General features: G+C 37.1%; 1 protein-coding gene across 1 annotated transcript in view; it reads right to left on the bottom strand.

Moving 5' to 3' along the window:
• LOC121322539 (inactive N-acetylated-alpha-linked acidic dipeptidase-like protein 2) overlaps positions 1 to 21,449 on the bottom strand; it is a 300,815-nt gene that overhangs the window by 84,479 nt on the left and 194,887 nt on the right. The window contains exons 6-7 of the mRNA XM_041262641.1: positions 14,343 to 14,486; positions 4,436 to 4,528 (exon numbers count right to left, since the gene is read on the bottom strand). Of these exons, the coding sequence (XP_041118575.1) occupies positions 4,436 to 4,528; positions 14,343 to 14,486 (237 nt within the window). The remainder of the gene's footprint in view (positions 1 to 4,435; positions 4,529 to 14,342; positions 14,487 to 21,449) is intronic.

Raw genomic sequence — 21,449 nt, 5'->3', positions numbered from 1 at the left:
AACGCCCTGAACCTGCGGGGAGGCCAGAATGGCGTCCATGCACTTGGAATGGTGGGTGAGCATCTTGAAACGTAACACCCGAAGGTGTTTGTTCTGCAGTCTCAGATCCAAGATAGGGTGGAACCCGCTGTCCTTCTTGGGCACTAGGAAGTACTTTGAATTGAACCACTCCCTGCAAGAGGCTGACCCCGCTGCAGAGCAGATGCTGCCAGGTGTGCTGTAGGAGCACGAGCGGGCCTGGGCTGAGGCTTTTGCCCCCACAGGGGGGACCCCTAGCGGGCAAGGCAGGCTTCTTTGGGAGCAGCTAGGCGTACTGCCTTGAAGCCTCCCTGGTTTTCAAGTTTCTCTGGAGCATCTCCTCCACGGTGGGGCCAAAAGTATGGCCAAGAGTGATAGGGGCGTCCAGGAGAGAGGACTTGTCCTGCTCCTTAACTCTAGCCTGGGAGAGCCAGAGTTGTCGTCTGGTGACCACCAGCGCCGCTAGGCACCGGCCCTCTGCTCTGGCTGTGAGTTGGGCCAGTCTGGTGACTGCCTCTGAGACTTGATTTAGCTTCCGTCCATGTGCCGCCGTGATCACATTAGGGAGCTCCTTGATAAGGGTCGCCTGATAGATAGAGAGCATGCTTGACATGTTAGAAAGCCTAGCTGCTTGGGAGCAAGCAGCATAAGCTTTCTTGAGGTGCGTCTCTGTAATCCTACATTTTTTATTTGGACATTGTAGGTCGGTATGCACAAGGGTGCACAGGGCACAGATGTGAACCGATGAGTACATGCAAGGGTGCATGGGCCACGGATGTGCATGGGGCATGTAGGTGCATGGCACCGATGTGCACTGGTGTGCACGGGTACGGATGTGCACAGGCACAAATGCGCTGCGAGGGACGCCGAATACGAGAGCTAAAAGCGGGCGCCAAAACCAACCGAGCCTGGTGATTTTGCGGCCCGCGCTCAGCTAACGCAAAACTACAGATTTAGTAAAATAAACCCGGGAAGGGGCAACCACCAGCTTCCCATGCACAATTAAGGCAACGGAGGGTTCAGTTGTAAGAACAACCGTATAGTTACATTCAATCCCGATCAAGGCTGAAAGCAAAAGAGGCTGAGCTTCCTACGCTCTGCATAGTCATTCAGCACCCGAGGGGCGGGTCACTGCCATCAGAGCTACGAAGGCCTAAAGGCAGCTTTTATATTAAGCTCAGCATAATCCTCTCACCTGACGGAGATACCCATTAGTTGATGGCTATTTTTTCAAATTGAAAGAGAACCAAACAGTAGGCTTCATTCTTAAAACTGGGATGCAAAGAATTAAAAGGTAGTATTTAGGAATCTTTCGCTTTCTATTGGGAAAAGTCATTATAAATAACACAAAATAGTCTGCATTGTAAATGTTTATCACGTTACTATTTACTTTCCATCACAGCATAATTATGTGCCATTTAAAATGTCTACATATCAAAAACATTAACCTCAAGATAAATTTATAAATAATTACTAACTAAAAATTATCCAAAGGGACTTTGCACTTTCTGACTTTTGTGTTTTCCTTCGTTGTTCTATTGCAAGTGAGAAGTGTATCAAACACCGAACACATATTCAACCAGCTGCTATTGCTGTTAACAAAATGCAGCCGTGGTAATAAAAAAAAAAAAACGTCAAAGTATGAGTATTGTGAGGACTATTTATATTTACCAGAGCATTTATAGTTCTAAAAAACTCAGCAACACTGTGCTTTACTTATACGACAAGTTGAAAACAGCAAAGATCATGAGCAGCACAATCACCAGATGCCTGCTTCACCTATATATCAGGTGGAAATCCACCATTAGCCATTCACCTTGAGCTGCTAAACAAATATTAAATAAGTATACATTGTGGTTTGGAGAATATATAATACCATTAAAAAATTCAAGACCACTATTTTCTCTTACTTTAATTTTTATTTCTGAGTCAACTTGCATACCCCTTACGCGTACCCCCAGTTGAAAACCCCTGCCCTAGAGTATGGTTTACTAGAGTATGGTTTCATCTAGTAATAATCAACTTCAAATTTGCCATTCCTCTTTATTCTCTGGTCGGATAAGCATGGCCATGATACAGAAGAACACAAGGCCTTGGAAATGCTGGGTTATAATAGCAGAGTACACTTTACAAAGACTATGTGGATTTAGCCTTTTCAGTGAATTTTGTTACTCCACTGAGAACCATTAAGAAATATAAGCAGTTGTAAAAAGGTGAGGTGAAAATTAAGAATTGATCGGCTGATGTTGCAACATTGATAAAGAACAGCACATTCTAAATGCTTGCACAGGTTCTTTTAATTCTGGGAACTGGAGTGATATTTTACCCAGGGCGTCTGCTAAGATTAAAAAGAATAAAACACGACAGCACCATGTGTTTAAAATGTCCCTTCATTTCAGTTAATTAGCTCAGCAATGTAATACAAATACAATATCAAAATAAATAAGAGTAAAAGTAAATATGAAACCAGTGCAGTTTAAAAAAATTATATATTTTTTTAACATGGCAAAACATTGCCCATTATCTTTACTTCCATGTACTGTATATACTAATCGCTTGCTTGTATGTCAAACCCAAATACAAACAAATCTAATCCATAACTTAATAACCAATATGATAATAGTTATTGTTACAGTTGAACTTAAAGAGCAAAACAAATAACAACCAAATTTGGTAACTTCATATAAGGTACCTGTATATAAGAATTAGAAATAATCTACCGCCCACAACACATTGTACCAAAATGCTGGTCTTTAATGTATGGATGCAGATGCATCTGTTTACTTTTATCAACTAATCTGTTCACTTTTATCTACAAATGTTAAACGTCTAGAGCTTTGATTTATGTCACTCATTTGACACAAGCCTCACAAAAAAAAAGGAGTTAACCCTCACTAAATACATGCATGAATAAACAAGTTGACTAGTTAAAAACTTGTCAAAGAAAAGCCATAATATATGATGAAGTCAGGGTGACACATTTTATTCAACATCAGCCAATTTCTGTATTTTTTTTTTTTTTCTTTTTTTTTTTTTTTTTTTTTTTTTTACAGTAATTAGGATATTAAAAGCGTACATTTTCTGTAATGACAAGCGTGATTGAAGTAGCTGTCAGGAATAATTCACATTTAAAAATCATACCTGTAGAAAAAAAAAACCTAAAGTTGATTCAACTGAAAGAAAAGCGACAAACAGCGGCAGACTTTTAGAAAGAGGAACAGGGTTTAAAAGAGAAGCAGATTGAAGAATTATTATTAGCAAAAGCTGTTGGGTATTCATTATTCTCCTAATAATAATAATAATAATAATAATAATAATGAGTAAACAAGTACCCGACTGTAACAATGTGAACAACGATTGTGTGGACGCGCTAGTGAGTCTTCTACAAAACCTCATTGCAAATGAAAACATTTTTCTACTCATTTTATGAGCCTAATTACTCACCTTTTGGCTCTTTAGAAGCACTAACTGCAGAGATATTCAATTTAAATCTTCTACACGCTACAACCTAATTATACTATGCCTTTAGGAGCCACATTACAGTATTATTATTATTATTATTATTATTATTATTATTATTATTATTATTATTATTATTATTATTATTATTATTCAGCATATGCATTATAATCTGGCTCAAATCGAAAGTAAGCTTTTACTAGAGAATGTCATTAAAAACACAGGAAGATTTTATTCCAAATGTATGGTACACTGTGGTAGGGGGTGTGGATTATTTGCTGACAGATGGGAAGAGACACAAAGGTGATGAGAGACACAGAGGTGAAGAAAACACACCCGTGGTACTATACAGGCAATGGTATGTCATGGGAAACTGTACAAGTGTACAAAAAATAGGCAGAAAGGGAAAAGAAAACAGTGGAAAACAAACTACAAACAAAAGGTGCCATGAACATGATGAGCGCTATTCCGCTAATCAAGGATGCCTTGCTGACACACTCCTCCCACGCTTCCAGGATGTCTCTAAACTAATCCCTGCTATGAATAATAACACAACCCTGATCCTGGGTCCACACATGGTGGTCGGAGATTTTTAGCTTCTTTTACAAACTCACGTTTGCTGTCAGGGTAGCTTGGACGTTCCTCGTCCTTTTGTCTATAAACTTCTGTGTACAATTCCAGAAGGAACTGCTACTAAATAGTGAGGTGGCATTCAAATGTTAAGCACAGTGATTCACATATACTGCATTTGGGTGATTTAATGTGTCATTTTAAGTCTGTGTAACTTCAATACCATAATGTACAGAATCTACAGTAACAACCACCAGGTATATTATCTACAGGAGCACAGCAACAGTGCTATAATAGATTTTAAAGAGGTGATTTTCTTTTCTTTAATGACCCGCTGGCCATTCTGCTTTATTGCAAGCACCTTCGGGATGAGCTGAGAACAACTGACCTGGGTTCGTAATCCCTTTCAGGTATCCAATTACATTGTGTATGGTCCTGTATTTTGTGTTTGACTTGATATGCAGTGTTATAGTCCTTTTCGCTGTAAAACAGAAACACAAATGGTTAGTAAGATTCAGAAATGAACGTATACCGTATCCCCCCCCATCACAAAACATCTGCTGCTTATAGAGAAAATGCAATTTAATTCTATAATAACAGTGTTACTATAAAAGGGTTATTCTATCGCACTTCACCCAAAGCAGCATTACCAATAGGTTGGCGTATGGGCTGATTTGGTACATATGCTATCACATTACAGAATCTATCACTATCTGTATATTCATATGATATCACTAAATCCTGGAAAGATCAATACAGTTCCTCCACCAATTCTTACTTTTTCCCTTTATTCAACATTGGCTACATTCACTGTGAACTCTCCCACAGTGTCATTATCAATGTTTCTGTAGGCATTGAAACAAATCTTTATGGGAAATGAAACTCTTCCAGAACAAAATTGAATTTTAAGTTGAAGCTTGACTGTCTTTTACAACAAGGCTTCAAAAAACATTGATTTAAAAAAAAAAAAAAAAAAAAAAAGTGTCAGAAAGTGGACAATTACCCGGCATAACTTGCTATAACTTATCTGCTCCTCAGGCAATAGTTTTCCACTATGGACCTGAACTATAGTACATATTTGAATTATACATAATCTATACCTAGTAAAAACACATGAATTGGCTGGCACTGGTTGAACTAAAGACATGATTGCCATTGGGTAGTTCAACAGCTAAGCCTTTGATTTCTGTAGAAGTAAAAAGCCTATTTCACAGCATGCTGGTTTCCATCCATAAAATGAAAAAAAAAAAAATCAACACAACCTGGAAGCAAGAGGCCGAAAGTGGATTTTAATTTTTCAAAAATCGACATGAGGGCTTGCTCTGCATATTTTCAAGCAAACAAAACAACATGTTCCACTTTAAAATAATGTTTACACCTGCTGGCACAAAACACTCCAGATGTGGTGTTTTCAGAGAAGAAAACTAAATATGATATGCAAACATATATCACACACAATTAAGTGGTGTACTTGCAGAGATATATGTTTATAGGTATAGATAAATGTCGACCCAAGGGACTTTTTCAACCTGAAAAAAGAAACAAGGACCAGGGGTCACAATTGGAGATTAGACAGAGGGGCATTCAGAACAGAAAATAGGAGGCACTTTTTTACACAGAGAATCGTGAGGGTCTGGAATCAACTCTCCAGTAATGTTGTTGAAGCTGACACCCTGGGATCCTTCAAGAAGCTGCTTAATGAGATTCTGGGATCAATAAGCTACTAACAACCAAACGAGCAAGATGGGCCAAATGGCCTCCTCTCATTTGTAAACTTTCTTATGTTCATATGTTCTTAATTAACAACAGAGACAACAACAAAACTTAAATAATTTAAACTCAATAATAAAACTGACATGGATAATGATTACTGAAACCACATATGGGTTACTTGCTGAGTCATTATTAAGTGCTTTGCTTTGATAAGCATATGTTTTTATTTATTTTAATGACTGTAGTTTGAAATAGATGGTATGTTTATGCTTTTGAGAACTTGTAAGGACATGTGTAACTGCATAACTGATTTTCAAAAACTTGCTTTAAATTCATATTGAACAAACCCCTATATACACAGTATTCTTCATTTCACCTTGTATCACACTAGAATGGTAAAGGGAGATAATCACATGTCACAATGCTAAAGCTTCAGGTTTAATGAATAATTTGGTCAAGGAACAACATAAGTTTGTTAATCAATCAAAATCTACTTAATACAAATTCCAGAGAGCGTTACATTTAAAAAGCTGGAAAATTAATCTTTCTCTTTTTTTAAGATTGTGGGCAGGGTTTTTATTACACATGCCCAATGCATTAATCAGTTATGACAAATAGTCACAAACGCCATTTTAAATTAATCTACTGCTATTGTATGAATCTTGTGGTTTCAGAATAAGATATTTATTTTACAGGGAGCACCCGAGTGGTGCATCCAGTAAAGGCGCTCCGCATGGAGTGCAGGATGCTCCCCATAGCCTGGAAGTCACCAACTCAAGTCCAGGCTATTCCACAGCCGACCATGGATGGGAGCTCCCAGGGGGCAGTGCACAATTGTCCAAGAGCCGCTTGGGGGGGGGGGAGCAAGTTTCTGTGCACCAGTGACCCGTGTAGTCTAGCCAGGCATCTGCTGGCTTGCCTGTAAGCTGCCCAGAGCTACGATGCCCTCTGACACTGAAGCTCTGAGGGGGGTGCATGGTGATTCTGCAGTATGTAAAGAAGCAGTCGGCTGATGGCACACGCTTTGGATGACAGTGTGCATTTGTTTGCGTTGCTCCCTAGTCAGCACAGGGGGTGGTAGCAGTCAACTGAGCCTAAAAATAATTGGATATTCTAAATTGAGAGACAATACAAAAAATAATTGACTACTAAATAAATAAAATAAAAGATATGTATTTACAAAGACAAATTATTTTCTCAGTGAAAAGCTTAATCTTTTTTTCATTGTGAAGCATTCTGGATTTATGGGACATTTACATATGGCAAGAAAAATCAAGAGGACTCTTATTTTCCTTCTGTGACCTCTACTTTATCAGAAACCAGCCCACGATGGAGTTGGCTTTGTAGTTTGTACAAATTACCTGAAGATAGTCTCAGCTGCAGGTACTGATTTCAAATTGTGAACTAAAACTTATTGTACTAGAGTTTTGTTAAGACAATGTTGGACCATTAGTTGGGTGCCCCCCACTGGCCACCATTTTTACTGCCTAACTGCGCATACCTTAGCTGCAATATACATAGGCACTTATAATTACTATTCGTTTTATTTTGTACTGCACACCACAAACAAAAATATACAAAACAATAAAAAATAAGGCATTGCACAATAACAAAAAGCAAATTAAATATCTACTTGCTGAAGTGGTTTTTATTTTAACCAAAAAGGTGTTCACTTGTGGCAGCAGCAATGCAGTAGCAAAAGTCACAGGGCAGTGACGTCAGCTCCCTAGCAACAAGTCTGTTGGAAGTGGGTTCTTTTGCTGCAGCGGATTTGGGCATTTGAGAAAGGAGTGGAAGATTCCTGAAATTAATTTGAGACTGAAGCTGATGAGCAGCAACTATCCTCCGCTGTACAAATGAAAACAATGTGCTGCTTTTTATGTGAAAAATGAGAAAAAGCGTGCTGTGTAGAAGACTTATATTGGACACTGACGCCCCTGATAAAACGGGGGAGTGGTTGTAGAGTATTTGTTATTAGCCTATTTGTTTTTCATGGGTCTCTCTCTATATCGTGGCCCTCGATATATAGAGGATTTATACTGAACCCCGACACCAGCGAATGAGTGGTGTTTCTTACTTTTAGATTGCATGGCTACGAAATTCTGCTCCCCTGGTTAACTATACATTTTCCACCCTTGCAAGCATTTGTGTAGTCCCTGAGACTCTTTACTCCTCCTCCCAGAATTCTGCCAATGAGATTCTAGATATCTGCAGTACAGCAGTCAGGCCTTGTGAATATCATTATCAAGTACAGGTTTTTATATTTAAACTTGTGATTGCACTCAGATACTGCAGAACTGATTTTCAGTGAGCATAAATTAGACTTCCCCTTTAAACAACAACAAAAAGACCAACTTGGAGGCCAAAATATGGCAAAGCAATATAACTTGAATGCCTTTGTTAAGATAACACCACCCACTGACAAATGCACTGGCCTCAAGGCACAGTCTTTCTTCCCCCAGGGAATAAAGATGAGTGGTAAACAGTACAGATATTATAGAAGAACACAAAACAACTTTGAAACATATTCTTCAAGGGTACTTTGCAATAACTGTCTATGTGAATTTTTTTTTCTGTCCAAAAATACATAGTTTTGCTTTCAACTTGGATTCGCATTCATCACGCCTGATAACAAGTCAGACCATTTCTGAGATAAAATCTGAGCACAGTTTCAAATTAAAATTTTTAAAAAAGGTTTTCTGTCAAAAGTGACAACTGGTACGCACTAAGAGGAGCATATACTGGCATTTTATTAAAATAAGCAAATGCACTAATTAGTTCTTCTAAAGACACCTTTTAAACAGTTACTCTAGAAACAGTATTGTAGCGATCTCAGTTAACGCAGGCAGGTGCATCACACAGGGTGAGGCAATCCACACACAGGCAGAAGGTGGGTGCAAACCCGGGACCTCTCGCACTAAAACATAGCGCTGATATCGCTGTACAAAAGAGCTAGGAGCAAGGAGCGTGTATCGGGCTTATGACTTTGTGTGATTACGTCACCTACCAGCCCTGCTACTGTCTTCCCCCGTGCAAGCTACAGTATGTTATTAAAAAGCAATACAGAAAAAAAGCAAACGCTAACAGGGTCCACTAAAACAGCAGCATAATGTTCAGTTTACCATGTTCATTTTTGCCACCTCTGGTAATTCAAAGGTCACATCTTTCTTCATATTAATGTACTATATTACAGTAATTCCAGAAGATGACAACAATAACTGAATGGAGGTAGGGGAGGGTTGTATGTAGGTAGCCAGTTCTATAAATAAAAGCTTGGAAATCACTATGTCTATATAAATTGAGGGGACGGGGGTAGTCCAGAGCCCCTTTAGTGGTTATTCTTGTATTCGATCAGTGTAATACAGATTACCAGCTAGCCCAGTTGGCTCACGCTGATGGAACATTACTTGAGACTTATATTTCAATTAACAGGCTCCAGTTCAAAGATTGGCAGAGTTGCTTGGAAGAAAGATAGCACCGGGACTGCTAGTTCAATATCTTTCTTGTTCTTGCCAATGATATTCTGGTCTTATTGACTGCTATTGGCCGTAAAGGCCCTGTAGCCCCTGAGTCCATCTTCATGTTTCAGTGACTCTGAATTGCAGCAGTGAGCAACCTGTAGGTTTGTGTAATTGTGAAGCACCAGTTCCATGTCTTTTGAAACAAAATGATGTATGAACATGTCATGCTACGATCATCAGTCTAGAAAGGGTTACAAAACCATTTCTAAGGATTTGGGCTTCCACCAATCCACTGTCAGACAGAAGAAGAAAGTTCAAGACCACAGTCACTCTACCCAGGAGCGGTCATCCTACTAAAATCTCTCCAAGAACAAACCGTAAAATCATCAAGGAAGTTACAAAGGTCCCCAGAGTAACATCCAAGGATCTGCAGGCCACTTGCACCTTGGCTAATGTGAGTGTTCATGACTCAACTATCAGGAAAAGACTGAACAAAAATGGTGTTCATGGAAGGACAGCCAGGCAGAAACCACTGCTCTCTAAAAAGAACATTGCTGCCTGTCTGAAGTTCGCCAAAGAGCACATAGATGATCCACAAGACTTCCGGAACAATGTTCTCTGGACAGATGAGTCAAAGGCAGAACTTTTTCGCCTCAATGTGAAACATTATGTTTGGCAAAAACCAAACACTGCGTTCTAACAGAAGAACCTCATCTGTCAAGCACGGTGGTGGGAGTGTGATGGTTTGGGGCTGCTTTGCTGCCTCACTTGCCATCATTGACACAACCATGAATTCTGCATTGTATCAGAATATTCTAGAGGAGAAAGTCAGGCCATCCATCCATGAGCTGAAGCTGAACCGAAAGTGGGTCATGCAGCCAGACGATTATCCTAAACATACAAGCAGATCTACAAAAGAATGGCTGTAGAAGAAGAAATTTCGCGTTTAAGAATGGCTTTCTCAAAGTCTGGGCCTAAACTCCATCGAAATGTTGTGGCAGGACCTCAGGCCCTCAAATGTCACCTAGTTGAAGCAGTTCTGTAAGGAGGAATGGGCCAAAATTCTTCAAACCCAATGTGAGAGATTGACCAACAGTTACAGAAAATGCTTAGTTGAAGTCATTGCTGCTCAAAGGGGTGCCACCAGTTACTGAATCTAAAGGTTCACATACTTTTTCCACACATGGATATTGAATGTTGAATCATTTGTGGGTAAATAAATGTTGAAAAAGTATCATGTTTTTGTGTCATTTGTTTAATCATATTATCTTTATCTATTATTAGGACTTAGATTAAGATCTAATAACATTTTAGGTTTGAAATATGTAAAAATCCTAAGGGGTTCACAAACTTTCTCGGCACTGTATATATATTTATATATATATATATATATATATATATATATATATATATATATATATATATATATATATATATATATATATTATATATATATATATATAGATCCCTCAGGGAAACCAGATGACCTTTGACCTGGCCAAGGTATAGTTTTGCAACAGGTATACAGGGGAAATGTCAACATGACATTTTTAACTTTACACTCTTAGACCAAGGCTAACATTTATAAAGAAACTGCTAATAGCTGATACTTTTTATGTAATGGTTTGGTTGAGTCTATTATACAGTATAAAAGGTGCATACAAATAAAACTGCCTTGAATGGTAAATGATAAATGATAATTGCTCTACATTTTTCTTTTATAAAGAATTCAGTTCCTCTTAAGATGGTATGGTGGGTTAACTATTGCATCTTCATCTTTTCAGAACATCTTTCCTACAGAAATAAACACATTCTCATGATAAATTAAAACTCAGTAAGTAAGCGGCAAAGAAATAACAGTATCATAATACAGTTAATAGAAGTATCTAGTGTAATTGCTTTATTAGATCTTTAGCAGGGGATTTGACTTAAAAGCATATTGTCCTCCTCGTAGTCGCTAAACCGCCATGAACCAATTCCTTAACTGTCTATCATGGCTGAACAACTGCAGTACAGCAGTAGCTCAGTCTCCTGGGTGACGATACAAAGAGATGGAGGGATTTTTCAGTCAATAGTAGGAATTAAAGTTTAATTCCATTCATTAAAGTTAAAGAGTTCATACTCCAGATGTCTTTCTATTAGAACAGAAGAACCACTGCCATTCAAGGGATTGCTATATTCGAGCTGTAATCATTCACCATGCTGAGCCATTATTATCTACCCCCCCCCCCCTCGGGAGGCATATCTCTGGCAATGGAGGCGGCTGTACGAATCCGTCTGCCAGAATGTGACACTGACTGTTCACGATTTAAAACAACCAAACCGCATGTATTATTTAATACCAAGGTGAAAAAACAAAACAAAACACTGTTCAATACAAAAGTTGCAAGGTCTTTAAGTCTGAATTTCTATCTTTTCAGTACTGTCTGTATAATATGCTATTGGTACCAAATTACTGTCTGGGGAATATGGATTCAACATGTTTAAGAAAAATCCCTTTTCTCGAACTGAATTTTAGGAAAAGAGCTTGACTTAATCAAACATTAAGAGAGACTGTTATTTTGTCCAAAATACATTTTGAATAAGCTTTAAATAATACATAAAAAAACTGCTTGTATATTTCTAAGTGTTTTTAGATGCCAATTAAACAGCATTTTTAGTGGTCGTGACTGGGACTCATGTACCCTTTTTGATGGTGTGTTATACTGTCATTGCAAACATATTTGGTGCTGCTCTTAAAAAAAAAAAAAAATCACATTTTTTATCTAATGTTTCAGAGCTGTCATCAAAGTAATGTGTTACATAAAAACCCTGTGGCCTCTGTCTATGGTGTTAAATGTGTCCCATTACCGTTCACTACATACCTGTTAGTGCAACAGATGTATATCCACTGTCCTTCACATCCGTAAGCTATATTGCGATATTATTAACAAAACAAAGTTATCTTTGTCATCAAAATGAATCACTTAAGGTTGCACAGTCCTTCGCTCTGAAAATAGAGGGGCATATTGGCCTTTGGTCTTTGATTACCAGGACTGTAACTATGCATGCAACACATTATGAGAGAAACATCTACTGGGAACATTCTCTTCAAGACCTCTAAACAAGGTCATAATGCTAATTTGCTCACTAAATAATTCACCTACTGTAACAGTGCATTTTTGTCATATGAATGAATTCGGTTTAACAGAATACATCATTTACTTAAATGCAATACAGATGTTATATTAACATCTACAGTATAGTGGGTCACATTTTCTAAGAGTTCACTCAAGTCTTTACAACTCTGATTTTTTTGAAAGGAGAAAAGCAAGTATTGACTTTCTTCTAGTAGGTCTCTTAATCACTGGAAAATTGTTTGTTTCTCAGTTGTGTACATTACTGCTGAATGTTCATCTTTATATAAAAAAAGGAGTTAATTTCAAGATTGCCGTAAACGCTTTGAAAGTGTGGTCCCGTGTTTCAAAACCCATATATCCAGTTATTAGATGCCTACTGATGCGGCAGTGTACAGTACAACCTTTGCCCTCAATCACATAGAGAAACATTTACTACAAATTATACATGCAAGCACTCTGTGTATTACCCCAACAGAGAAAACAATGCTCTCTCTGTGATAGCGATTTGAACCAGATTTTTTTCCATTCCAGTAACTCTGGTTCTTTTCTCCATTACAACTTTCTTTTACAAATTGTATATTTTTTTTGTAAACAATCTGCCATATATTTTAAAAGTGATACCAAAATAACATTTCTCTTCAAAGCATTATATATTTACCATAACCTAAATATTTCATATTGCATAGCTGCTATTTTAAACAGAAGACATGCAGAAAAAAAATCCTCTCCAAGTAATCAATTACATATGAACACTTTATTATTAAGCACTTAGGGGAACATTGTTATCATTGCTATGCACATTTCATAGTAAGACATACAACAAATGTAACACTTACAAATATGCAGCTTTTCGACATACTTCCTTTGGATATAACAATGAAAACAAAACACTGAACAATTAAATCATGAATCATTAAGTTATTGAGAATACAACTAAATAAATAACTAGCAAACCTGTAATTATCCAGCATGTAACCGACCGCAAGGTGGAAGCCTGAACTGAAGGCAAATATAGTGTTATCTGATTCGCTGGCTGCTCTGAAAAAGCAAGCTAAATATAATGTTGAATTTCATTAGCTGGCTGTGATGCAATGTTTTGTCGTTGACCACTGAGATGTAAGACCATTGGAAGAGCGTTAATTCAAACTACTTGTATGTTTGAAAACAATTGAAAGAGATAGCAAGAAAAGGGAATGAAAAAAATGTTATTAAACAATAAACAAAATCTTAATGTCATTTTCATTCTGTAGTAAGGGGGAAATCTCCTGTTGTATGAAATGCCTGATGACTCTGATCGGTAGCAGCTCAAGAAGTTTATTACAATGTGTGCAAGGGAAGAGAAGCAGCTAGTAACACGAACACACTCTCTTAGTTTTAAGAGGAGGTGGCTCAATACTCATACATGTTTAGCAGAGCAATAGTGAGCAGATTAATACATCAACAATATCACGGAAAAGTCACAAAGTCCTCCCTATAAGGAGTTGTTTTCGCTCAAAGCTCAGGAAAACAGTTTAACTCTCTCACACAAAGACAGCAACCTTGAAAACATTCTTCCCCTAATCTTTTGCAAGCGTAGCTGCATTAAAATCTGAACAAAGTCACTCTGCACTATAACATTTTGAGCAATAGCATAACAGTAGCAAAAACAAAACAGTATATGAAAAGCAAAGCAGGCTATGAAAGGCAAAACAGACATCTTGCACTAAACTGTCCTGCCTTGTAAACATCACTTGAACCTCCTTAACCCTGCAAGAGCAGACCTGGGTATTGGCTGCCTCTTCAGTTCCAGAACGTAATATATTAATTTCGTTTCATTTTTGTTTTGAATCCCTGCTCTAGGGGCTAGCATAACTGAACAGGGAGGATATCTTTACACCTTCTAGGAGGTGGTCAATGAAACGTGTTAACTACAGTACAAGCATCTGCAGCTGTGGTGTGGGCCGACTGTGTTTAAAAATTCAAGCCACCCTTGGAGCGCAGGGCTATCAAAAGAATAAGTTACCTGAGGTTACTGGCATTGCAAGCGGAATACACCTGACATCAGCACCTGTCCCAGGAGCAGATAGAAGCTGTTTGGCAAGAGAGGCCGAGATTGGTTGAACCAGCAAAGTTGTGAGGTTCAGTTGGTTTTCGTGATAAACTCCATCTGTGAAAAATAAAATAAAAATAAATAAATAATAATAATTACTTACCCATGTTGGTAACACTTTATATTAAGGTGCTGCTTATTCATGTTTTATAAATGTGTTATAAATATACAATAGAAGCGTGCTATGTTATAGATTGTTCATCAAGCATAGCCACAGACAGAATTACAGTTTTATAAAGGGGACAGTTTTTAGCCACCTATTGTACTTTGGGATGTTTAAACCTAATTCTGTCTATGGCTATGGTGCCTTAAAATAAAGTGTTGACTACATGTTGCTAAACCATTAAAAAATAAAACTTTTTTTTCTATTATAATGGTATTAATTTTAATCTAGGGACCCAATTCAATTAACAGTGAGTTATGTTTTTTTTTTTTTAATACATGCAATACAATTAAAGCAATGCAAATACCAAAATGTGGATCAATATTTATTCTGACATGCTTAACGCATAGCCAGTGATGTATGAAAACAGAAATGCATCCTCTCTTTGGATGGATGCTCCTCTGGGGTACTATTGCCTATTGTGTGTGCCCCTTGACGTCACAGCAACAGATCTGTGTGTGTGTGAGTACCTACCTTCTTGTTACATTACTATTGTCTTTTTATTGAAATGTCTGTGTCTTTACTGACATTGATGAAGAATTGTGTTACTTAATGACCCAGCCCTGGGGCCAGCACCACTCAAAATAAAAAAAAACCCAAAAATCCATAGGCGTTAAGAACACCAAAAACGCCTTACATTCCATCAACACATTATGAGTTATTGTGTGCCAAAGAAAGCATTAAGATGGAAAAAAGAGCAAAAAAAAGGAGAAGGAACAGGCTGAAAAAAACTGAAGGTTGACACAATGACAAAGCTTCAAAAAAAATACAAGAGCATTCTGTAAAATAGGACTTGTATATAGTTTAACATATTGAGCACACACATGAAGTTATGTTATTTGAACCCTCACTGTATAAAGCTGACAAGATTTACTTTGGTATACCATTGTAAAGCATAGTGTAGTCTTGTAAAGCAAATTGAAAGCATGGTATCAAAGGTAAGTCATGCAGTATCAGTAGCTATAGTAAAGCATTGAACTTGAATAGTAAAAACAGAATAAACTGCAACATAACTGTGTAAATTATACACCACAAGGGTAGCACTTGCCATTAGTGTTTAGCATTTGGCCCTTTTTGATAACCTATCCAAACAGAAGTTCACAGAAAGACATGCAGGTGAAGAGAAGAAAGTCTTTGCGCACATCACAAACTGTTCCAAGCAGGACTGAAGTCAGCAGTCTCAGTGCTAATGGGTAACTGGATTGCAAGTCTAAAGTAATAGTGTCTATGTACCAACAAGGATTTCGATATAGGAAACACACCACTGACTTTGCCTCATTAAAATTAGACCTTGTGTGCCTAATCCTGCTTTAGGAACAAATAATTTCAGAGGCTCAATTTTCCAGTGCCGCTGCTGTTCCCTCACTCTGATACTCACTGTCAACCAGGAATAATAATCTGGCACTGGCGCAGTTTGAGTTACTGCCTGCTGAAGTCAAAGCAGCCCCCCTTTATGTAAACAACTTTAAAACCATTTAAAAGATTTGCCTTTGGGGTTTAAAATAGAATAAAAAGTCTTCTCTCAAAAGTATTTACCAGAGTTGTGGAAACAATTTAAAGTTTATATCTAGTTAAATAATTGATTTATCTTGAAAGAGAATTTGGAGTGAAGGCTGTCAGATTATTGTTGTTGTACCCTGAGGTGAATTGTGAGCACCTTTTCAGCTGTTTATTCTAAAGTTTACAGATTATTTGCAAACTGTGCTCTTATGTGTTATTCAAACAACAACAAACTGCAGAGATGAATTTATGTTTGCAGATTAAATAAATTACTTCGTCCCGTACAATAATTCAGTAAACTGTAACATCTAGCTTGTTGAAATCTAACTAGCCTCTCACTAATGTCTACCCTTTTAAGATTATTTCATCTTGTATTATATTATCCTAAACTTTCCCCCAAAATATCTATTGTTTAAGTTTACACTTTTGGTGCTGTAGTTCTACCAGGTTATATAGTGTTGTCACAAGCACTCTTCCAGCTGTAACACACATAAGATTATATAAAACCCTACAGGACTATATATATATATATATATATATATATATATATATATATATATATTACATAAATTATGTGAACATAAGTGAGTTTATTCTACTTCACATTTTGAACCTGCAGTAAACATAATCAAAGCTGACGTGTCAAAATTTTGATCCTTCCTGTTTTGAATCCTGCACATTCCTAGTTACTAGATTCATATATACAATATTATATGTCAATGTTTGGAAAACATGCACACAGAAATTGTTTCATAAGCCTTAGTCACTTGTCTGAGACCTTGTCATCCTACACACGACAAGTAAGACGACTCTTCTGCCAGCAGAAGAATGCAAAACAAAAATGCAGATATTTCAGTTGACAAATATTTTTACAAAAATGTATTTTTTAATCTCTTTAGGTCTATGTATGTACGTTATGCATCAGGGTAAAATAATTGTACACATTGAATATATATATATATAGAGAGAGAGACACACACACACACACACTGTATATGCTGAGAAACATGAGATAATAGCACAATAAAATGAACTGTCTCCTAGTGTCAAAAATCTGTGAATAGGAGTGCAGTACCAATGCTGTAAAGCAAACATCACAATAATGGTCGGCACAACAGTCTTCAGTAGCCACTAACAACCTTGGGAGAAAACCACCCTCAACTTTGTCTCAAGCTATTAACTTCAAGCCAGTCAATAATGAACAGTAACCACCACCATGGAAACCATTACTGCTTAAAGCAAGCCTCTAATTGTAACAGTATGTGCCGTACATACAGTATATATTAGTGACGCCAGAGTAAGTTTATGCAGAAATGTATGAACGCTGTATATTGAAATTCCCAGTGAGTTTAAGCATTGAACAAAGTTATTATGTTTCCAAAGCAAACTGGAATATGCCTTAATATGGTAGATTGTATAATAATACAGTGCTGTAAGTGTATACCTAATGACAGAATCGCCCCCTACTGCTCCAGACTGGCGGTTTTTTTTTTTAAGTCCCTTATTTTGAACAGTTCTGGGTTCTGTTGCTTCAAAATTAAGTTATTACACAGTCGTTATTCTCTATATGTCTGTCTTCACATGGCTTTAGCTTACTGTAGGTTTAGAACACACTTTGTCATTACATTCAAATTATGTGACAACCTGACCTTTCAACTCTGCTGGCCCCACCTACTCCACATACGGTAAAAAATAGTCATGTATTAAAATCATAGGAAAAAGGCATTCAACTGCAAAATTACTGGGCAGCTGCACCATATGTAGTCAACAAGTCAAAACATTAACAATTGTAGGGAAGGAGTGAATCTATTTTCCTACAGCTATCGACTATAGATTGATCTTCCCACTTGCCTTGCATGACTAACCAGGCCACGGATGCTGCGTATAGGACCTGTGGAGACGATTGCATTGTTGTGGTTTATTACATCTGTCCAGAGTGGGAAGCCGTAGGACAACCCAGGAAGAGTGGAATGTATGAGCCCCTTGCCCCGCTGCATTACAAACATGCATTACCTTGTTGAAGCCCTTTATTTGTGGTGCATCTTATGCATCATCCAAATAAAAATTATGAATAATCATATATCAAATGTATTTGTCCTTGCTTTTTTTTTTTCTTTATCTGCTGCATGAAGACAAGGCAGTGTGCAAGGTAAATGGTAACATTTCTGTTCTCCGAGTGTTTCCACAACCATTCTAGCAACAGAAGGTAAATTGTATTACGATGTCATTTTTTTTTTTTTTTTTTTAAAGAACTACTTTCTCATCAGCATGAAATCACATTTACACATTGGTAAAATAAAACAGTGTAATAATATTGTAAAACTATGTTTTTGATTAAAAAAAAACGCTTCATGTCGTGCCTTAATGCCTGTAAGGCCTGTAAGGATGTGATTATCTCACGGTAATCACACCCTTATGTTGTGTCTTAATGCTGCATTATAACCCAGGTATAATAATATAAAAAAAAATGTCAGTTACAGTACAGATCTGAATTGAATTCTGCTTAAGGCAACTACTGTATAGCCTAACAAACATGGCTTGATATTCTCTGTCTAATTGTGGCATGAGACAAACTAACAAGTTATTATTCCCATAACAAATGTAATCTTTCTTGTGTTCACCAGCAATCCGGGCCCAGTTCATCATAATCTGTCTTTAATATAATCAAATGCCTTGGGCCTTCGTGTTCCCGCTCAGACTATCCCACTCTGTCTCGCCATGTATCTGCTGTACCCTTGCAAAAACAAGCCAACTGAAATCGAGGCGAACCAGCAGTGCAGTATTAGACATCCCATCCATTCTTTGACATATGTTTTTCATAATAAATTTCAACATGTTTCCTTGATGTTGACATGTGAATTATTAACTGACAATGCATAAGCTACAACTGTTTCTTAATCTACAGCATTAGACAAGTCTGTCTGATAATTATCAGGGCAGAGGTTTACAACATTTTCCTAGTGTGGATTTTTACCTTTGCGTGAGAATGGATAGATGCAGCAGGCTAATTGGAAGGATTTTCACAGCCCAGAGATGTACTTGGGACTGTCTGCCCTGAGGTTATTTGACAATTAGGATAGATTGAATTAACTAAGGTTGTTTCTGAAGCAAGACTTTACAGATGTACCAGGTTGCAAAATGTAATGAAAAGCCTTGTTCAGAAGAACAGCTGTAGAACATGCTCTTTATACTGTTATAAAGAGGAGAGCTCTATACTATATACTAGACTATACTGCCTTAAGCAATTTAAAGCTTTTTTTTCACAACTATGGTGGTTTTGGCGATAACGGCTACATTCTGCTTCATTTCTAGAATATATGGTTAGACTTTTTTCCTTTGAAGGCTCTTCAGGTGTATTTTAAATTGTTATGAATGATGATTTTCATGCCACAGAAAAATCTATATAGGCCAAACCTTCTTTAAAAAAAAAAAAAAAAACATATATAGTATTTGAACAATACTTCCAACAGTCACTTGAATTTTACGTAGAATGAACTTTTGTTCTCAAAAATCGTTTAACACAAACAATATACCATTTTTATTACTCTTGGCAGTGTAATTATTTAAGTATGGTAGTTATCCAGACAATTGAAGAACAATTATTTGCAAAGCAATACTAACACTGCATTTATATCAACAGTGTGAAAGACATTTCCACAAACTAACGTTTACACAGGATAGCGGAGCACAAATCAGAGCAAAGACACCCCCTCCACAGAGAAGATAAGTGGCAAACAATTATTGCCAGTCACTGCATTGACACTTCTTGAGGTGCACTAGCTGGATGCTGGCAACAGTTTGAAGAGGTGCGCACAATACTTGTTTATCACTGAATACCTTCTGACTGTGTACAGAATTTAAGATGTGTTACAATTGCCTGTTCGCAGCAGCTTATGCAGTGGCTATGGCAGCTTTGGTTTGTGTTGTAAATCAGTTTTTGAACCCTAATCAGTGGTACAAAAAAAGGAAGATTAGCATCACTTTGATTTTATCGACCTTCATAATGATGAGAATTTTGTGGATAATGATGCCTTTGAAATGCTTTGATTTACAATATATCTCTGAATCTGTATTGTATGCTTGTGCTGTATTGTAAAGATGTCATTGTGCTGCACTTTCATGTCAGCCCAGTAATCAAATCACCTTGCGTTCCCTTTTTATAATTATTTATTTTAATTAAAATGCAGCTGGTTTTCATTCAGAGTTTCCAATCTAGGAAAATGCATCAGATCACTGCTGATGATTTTTTTTTTTTTTTTTAATTCAGCTTGTCTACCATCTTATGATAAGCAAGGTCTGCACTCTACCCTGGAGTAATTAATACCATCCTCCATTTATAAACAATATATTGGATTCTTGAAACTAAAACTCTGTTAATATGACAGATGTGCCTTGCTAGCCTTCATGTTATAACATTAAGGAATTAAAATAATAAAAAATCCATTCATAGCCAGTGACAATTAAACAAAAAATGCTGTGTTCAGCCAGTCACTAATACTCCTACAGTATATATAGCCCATTAAAACATAAAAATTCCTTGAAGTTCTGAAACGATCCCTGATCAGCAAGTTACGAACCCCAAGGAACACATTCTGAAAACATGTACTTTAACACATTTACACAGAATCCCATATAGAAACATACATAATGACAAACTACAAATGATAAAACCTTGATCTATTTTCACAGCTTGTCATTTCATGACAATTGCTCATGCATAGTTTCATCAAACCATGATACTAATAGTTCAGCCAATCAAAATTCAGAGCAGCTAAAAAGTAAATTATTATGACCTTGTCATGGTTTGTATAATACAGGAGTGTTTTAATAGCCTTTTGCACCCTTTTGATTACAGTTATTCTGGCTTAGCCTTTGTGGGCATTACAGTCAGGCTTTGCGCCTAGTAGACATTAGTTCACACATTGAAACCACACCACACAGAATTCTGCAAAATTCAAAGTTCTTGCTAGAGAGGAAACCCCACCCAACCAGTCAGTAAAATCCACATGAGCAATCCAGACCTCAAATGATATTTACATACGATTTCACCCTACTATTTCAGAGCCTTCAATCGATAATAGATTTTCACCAGCTGCAATTAGGTACACTTGCAAATCTTTAAAGGGGAAAGTTAAAATTGCCTGCCCTTCCAAACCAGTCAGCAATAGCATTTTGATATTTGCTAAACTTGTATTATAGAATATACCTCAACTAGAAAGGTATACGTCCTTAATTTTAGATCTACCGGTATTTCATATATTTCTAAATAACTAGATCAGAAGACTTTCAGGTAATGTGAAAGGTAATACTAGTAGTGTATATGAAAGTGATCAGGCTGGGGCAACGAGGTACTGTGG

Source organism: Polyodon spathula, chromosome 11 (assembly GCF_017654505.1).
Source record: "Polyodon spathula isolate WHYD16114869_AA chromosome 11, ASM1765450v1, whole genome shotgun sequence".
In the NCBI taxonomy this organism is placed as follows: domain Eukaryota; kingdom Metazoa; phylum Chordata; class Actinopteri; order Acipenseriformes; family Polyodontidae; genus Polyodon; species Polyodon spathula.
The sequence above is the reverse complement of the archived record's forward strand: the minus strand, read 5'-3'. Positions and strand labels throughout refer to the sequence as shown.